The sequence below is a fragment of the Galeopterus variegatus genome, unplaced genomic scaffold (genome assembly GCF_000696425.1).
Source record: "Galeopterus variegatus unplaced genomic scaffold, G_variegatus-3.0.2 Scaffold2774, whole genome shotgun sequence".
NCBI classification, from domain to species: domain Eukaryota; kingdom Metazoa; phylum Chordata; class Mammalia; order Dermoptera; family Cynocephalidae; genus Galeopterus; species Galeopterus variegatus.
Window position 1 is genome coordinate 233,966 of NW_007728885.1, and position 6,000 is coordinate 239,965.

At 36.6% G+C, this 6,000-nt stretch overlaps 1 protein-coding gene across 1 annotated transcript in view; it reads left to right on the forward strand.

Moving 5' to 3' along the window:
- The window catches only part of LOC103598903 (maltase-glucoamylase, intestinal-like), a 91,677-nt gene that overhangs the window by 55,482 nt on the left and 30,195 nt on the right, over positions 1–6,000 (forward strand). The window contains 4 exon segments of the mRNA XM_008582965.1: positions 129–241; positions 710–835; positions 2,629–2,757; positions 4,212–4,319. Of these exon segments, the coding sequence (XP_008581187.1) occupies positions 129–241; positions 710–835; positions 2,629–2,757; positions 4,212–4,319 (476 nt within the window).

Sequence of the window (6,000 nt, forward strand, 5' to 3'; positions counted from 1 at the left end):
CAGGCGGGTATTAAAGAAAGAGAGTGAAAATAGCCGACTTGAGGGTGTATTCTCTATCTGGGTGATTTACAGCTTTAGGGATGATCCTAATCTGAATGTGTGTGTGTGTGTGGTTTTTTTCCTTACAGATGTGACATTCCAGCCCACTCCTGCCCTAACATACCACACCACAGGAGGGATTTTGGACTTTTATATGGTTTTGGGGCCAACTCCTGAACTTGTAACTCAGCAATATACTGAGGTTAGAAGTCATTCTATCCATTAATAAACTGTCAGATATGTATTGGGTATTACCACGTTCTTAACACTGAAATAGGCCAGTTTTTTCTTATGACCCCTGGGTGTCCCCACTACACTATTATTGTCTTCCTGAAAGTCAAACTTTAGCGTTAAGGAGCTATAAAGGCATATTAAATATCCCACATGTCTCTTGATTGTTTGCTGAATAGCCTATCTAAAAATCTCTAATCACTAATAACCACTGAGTTAATTCTCAGGTTTCTTAGGGTGAAAGCTCTAGAAATACAGAGAAATTTCAATTACAATATTTCTTATCATTTTTTTTCTCCATGATTGTCCCACATTTATTTTACTTCCTAATTTTTTTGAGTGTAGCCTTTTCGAAATGCTCAAGTTGCTTCAAATATAAGCCAATCACCTTTTCTTCCCTAAGAAGTCTACCTGGATTCATTTTTCTTTTTGATTCTAGTTGATTGGTCGGCCAGCAATGATTCCATACTGGGCCTTGGGATTCCAGCTGAGTCGCTATGGATACCAGAATGCTGCTGAAATCTCTGATTTGTACGATGCAATGGTGGCAGCCCAGATTCCCTATGTATGAAACCCTCACTCAGCCTGTGATTTAATTAGTTGTAGGAATTCATAGCTAACTGTGTATTGAAAACATCTTCATAGAAATTACTGTTTGTGACTTCTTCAGTGTAAAAAGAGATAGGTGTGAAGCTAGTCCTGTGTGAAATGCATTGTTTTTTAAACTTCTTTCATGCTACCCTTTTAAGTCAAAGGTGCACAAGCGAGAGTTGCATAAATCCTTCAGCAGTGAGAGGTGTGGTTGGAGGACATTGGCACTCACTGCCTCTTGTTGAGAATGTCCTGCAGTAGCCATGGCTGGGCTTAAGCCGTGACACTAGGGACTTATAAACATGTTATTGGAGAGATGGATGTAAAGTGACAATATGAAAGAAATCAGTTAAAAATCAAGCCTTCACTTTCTCTAACACACACATACACACACAGTGTAATCAATTGCTGTCAATAAGCAGAATTTCACACACAGCACGCTCTTTCTCTTCTTATAATTGTCAGGTTTTCATCAGTCATTCTCTTTCTCTGCTTTCAATTCACCTCCTGAGATTTCAGAGGACAATTAATGACTGGAAGATAAGAATAAAATAGAATGCAATAATGTTCTCTTCAAAAATAATTTAACACATATATCCAGGCTTAATTTTTCAATATAAAGTATTATACTACATACTTACTAAACAAAAATTTAAACAGTGCTTAGGGCTTTTCTCGGGGAGTAGGTTGTTACTGTAGTATCTGTGTGTGTAGATCATCACTTATAAGTCCCTAGAGTCACGGCTTAAGCCCAGCCATGGCTACTGCAGGACATTCTCAACAAGAGGCAGTGAGTGCCAATGTCCTCCAACCACCAATGTCCTCCAACCACACCGCCAATGTCCTCCAACCACACCACTCACTGCTGAAGGATTTATGCAACTCTCGCTTGTGCACCTTTGACTTAAAAGGATAGCATGAAAGAAGTTTAAAAAACAATGCATTTCACACAGGACTAGTTTCACAGCTATCTCCTTTTACACTCTTTACAAAATAAAAAAAACCACAGATATAACTTACCAAAGCAATCAAAGGTTAATAATATGCCAGTTCAGTCTTTTCCAAGCATTGGATTATGCACAAGCCTCTGTTTTTCCAAACAAGTTTTACTTAGAGTCTTAAGGCAATGCAGGTGACTATCACTTTTTTGCTATAAAGAAGCACCTTTCTTTTTTTTCAACTGAACATTAACCTATTGAATAGCATTAGCTATCATTTAACAGTCATTGATTGAGTGAGTTTTGTGTGCAGAAACCTAGGTTGGTACTGCGTAGAGAGAGAGATACATTCTGAAAAGCTGTAAAATACTATAATGTAGTTCTAAATGTGAATAAATCCAGTTAGGTTTACTGTAGGAAACACACACACACACACACACACACACACAGATATACAATCTTTTTTTGTTTCTTAGGGAAGTCCCACTTCTTACCCTTGAATATTTCAACTAGACATTATTTGATAGTCTCACCAAGTTTGATTTGAAGAGTGGGAAAGACATGAGTCGAGGGAAGGGAAAGGGAGAGAGTTCCTGTCTGGGGAGGTAAAAGGAGCAGGAGTGAGCACAGGTGAGCCGCATGCAGGAATCAGAAAGCGATATTCCAATTAGCAGAAATAAAAAGTCAATGTAGGGGAGAAAAGAGATGAGAGATTAAGAGGGGCAGAGCTGGAGTCAGCAAGCAGCAGGACTGGGTGCCTGGCCGAGCAGTGAGTGAGCCGACAGGATACCTGCTGTAGGACCGGAGCATCTTGCCTGCCCTCCCGTAGGACGTCCAGCATGTTGACATCGATTACATGGACCGGAAGCTGGACTTCACCCTCAGCCCCAACTTTCAAAACCTCAGTTTCCTGATTGAGCAAATGAAGAAAGATGGCATGAGATTTATTCTCATTCTGGTAGGTTTTGAGACAGATTAGATCCCATTTTGTTTCTATATTCATGGTTCAAAAATAATACTGTTAAGGAAAATCAGATAAAGGGTACAAGAAACCACCCTGTATATTTTTTGCAACTTCTTGTGAATGTGTAATATTTTTAAAAAGTTTTAAAAAGCAAATAAAGAAGGAAGGAAACAACAAATAAAAAAATGGCTTATAAAAGATGATACTCTGTAATATTTATTTTTCATAATTGTCACTGGGATGTAATTTATTATTCCTGCTCTCTTGGTAGAGTTAGAACTGTGGGCTGAAAAATTGAACACAGAAAAAAGAAAAGTGCCTCCCTGTTTCAGGGCATGCCTCAGATGGAGCAGCCTATCTCAGTCTCATCTTGATCTGAGGGAGTTCAGGAATCTCTTACAACGTATCATCACATCACTCGGCAATGATGAGGCTCAGGGGACTGTTCCTCTTTAATTGAACTCACAAACATCTGAGTTAAGAGGAAGCTGTGTCTTGATAAATACAGAAATATTTACCTGCAAATAATTCTTCCTTCTAGCATCCCAAAATTATAGCATGATTTGCTGACTTTTGTTCATTCATTCATGCAAGTATTTATTGCACACTGGCTATTTGAAAATCACTGTTTAGAAGTTTTAAATGTGTGTGTGTATGTATTCCAAATTAGTGAATAAGACAATGTCCTTTTTCTTATAAGGCTTTGTTCTTCTAATGGAGGGAGAAGGCCAATAGATAAACATTAAAAAAGATAATTTTAGATAGTGATGATATATATGACAGCTGTGGGCAGGTATGAGACGGTGTAAACAGGGAGGGCACTTTAGACAGACAAGTTGGACCACAGAATAGAATATAGAAGTTTCATGTTCTTACGAAATATTGCTGATATATTCTGGAAACACAATAAATTGGCTCTTTTTGCTTCAGCGTAATGTCTTATCAGTCTGCTTTATCTCCAGGAGTTGTTTTCAAACATTAGCTCACACTTTTATCTCAAGAATTTTGTTCTACAACAAATATATTCTTTACCTTTCAACCTTCTTTTTTTTTTTAAAAAATACAGATTTCTATGTCATTGAAAAAATTTCTCATGTCAAGTCATATTTTAATTTCTACAGGAGTTTTTTTCATTTCATTAGTTATATCTTGATATAATATATAAAGACTCCTTCATTTATTGACACAGATTCTTATACCCTTTGAAAGAGATCATCCTTCATAAAGGTTGTATATCTTTGTACCACAGGTGCCCTCCCATTTCAATTGGCTATGGTAATATACCAGTAGACAAGGGAAATTATCCATGAGTTTTTATTTTATTTTATTGTAGTTCTTGGTATTGAGGTTCACCATTTCTTTCTGCATGATGAATTATTAAATTCTGGGAGAGGAACTTTCTTGGAGGTATTTTTCTCACGTTTGCTGTTTTAACCCTTTCACTGCAGGACCCAGCCATTTCTGGTAATGAGACAGATTATCTCACGTTCACTAGAGGAGAGGAAAACAATGTGTTCATCAAATGGCCTGACACCAATGACATTGTCTGGGGAAAGGTGAGGCTTAGGGAAGGTGCCTGTAATTAATCAACATCACAATGTCTTGATTAAAAGAGGTTCTCAGTAAATTTGGGGAAGAATGTATCGGGCAATTAATAAATTATTAATTAGTAGAAATCGGTCTGAGGCTGATTAGCTCAATCAACATTAACAAGACCAAAGTTACAGGTCTGATCCTCTAAAATATTATTGAGTGCTGTTTTATTGCCTTAAAATACTCTGATGTTCCCACTCTTTATATATTTTCCCTGGTCATGTAACGAACATTAAGAATCCCTTTGAGAGTGACTCTGAAATCTTTGTCTCCCACCCATTCACACTGTAACATGCATTCGTCTCTGACTATGATGCTTAATTAATCTGCCTGTATATCTAAATATATCATTAAGTCCTACAGATTCTCCTCTTTCTCTTGTCCCCTTTAATTCTTTTTTTTATGGCCTCAATCTTTCATCTTCATATGTCTGATTTCTAGAAACAGCATTTTAGGTGGATTTCCTGACTCCAGGTGACTGCAGCTCTTAGCCCAGATTCAAACTCTGTTTGTTAATTACACTACGCTACTGTCCCGTTGCTCTGGGTACATGCCATGCTCACTTTGAATATTGCCTTCTCAGCTCATCCAAATAATATCTGCATCAAGACCAACTCAAATCTTACCTCTTATGATACATTCAATAACTACTTTAGCTCTTCCTTTTTTTCCCTTTTCTGTATCATTGCCCTCAGAGAGAATTGCAGACAGTTTAGCACTTTGCGTGCCATCTGTGAACTCTTAGAAAACAAGCACTATTTCTTACTTAAATCTCAGTAAATCTTACTTAAACAGATCCCAGAAGAGTGTCTGGGACATTGTAAGTTCTCAATAATTGTTTGCTGTTTGAATTAATTAATTAATGCATACAGTTAATGTCCTGCTACTTATAGATGAAATTGGTGGATACTATGGATTTTTTTTTTAATGCTGCATATACTTAGAATTCCACTAAGTCATAATATTCCTTAAAAGTATTGAGGCTACGTTTGTGGGTTGTGAATGGAAATCAATATTATTTCCTTAGAGTCACATTTCACATTTATTACTTATAAAGGGAATTTTGTTGTAAGTCTATGGCAGGCAGATCAGAGAGCTGAGTAATTTTTTGAGAGATAATTGTTCAGAGGCTATGTTTAAAATGAATTTAGTTAATTATTAAGATCAAAAAATGAATTTTGAAAACATATGGAATGAATCAAGAGACCCTAGCCCACTTTCATCTGACAGAATTTCATATATTCAACCTTTGTAATTTAATTTATGGCAAAGATCCCCCAGTATTTTAAGGGGGTGCACATCATTAGAGTCTAACATGTGAAACATCTCATGGTCTATGTGCAGTGACTTTTTTTTCTTTAATTTATTTTTTAAATTATTATTAGCATGTTCATTATTACAAATCATGATTTTTCTTTATGCCCTTTACCCGACCTGTCCCTCCCCAAACCCCCTCCCTCCCTTGCCTCATCTCTAGTAACCTTAGGTTTGTTCTGTCCTGAAAGTTCAATGAATTATTGTGGTCTTTTCTTTCTTTCTTTCTTTTCTTTTTCTTTCTTTCTTTCTTTCTTTCTTTCTTTCTTTCTTTCTTTCTTTCTTTCTTTCTTTCTTTCTTTCTTTCTTTCTTTCTTTCTTTCTTTCTTT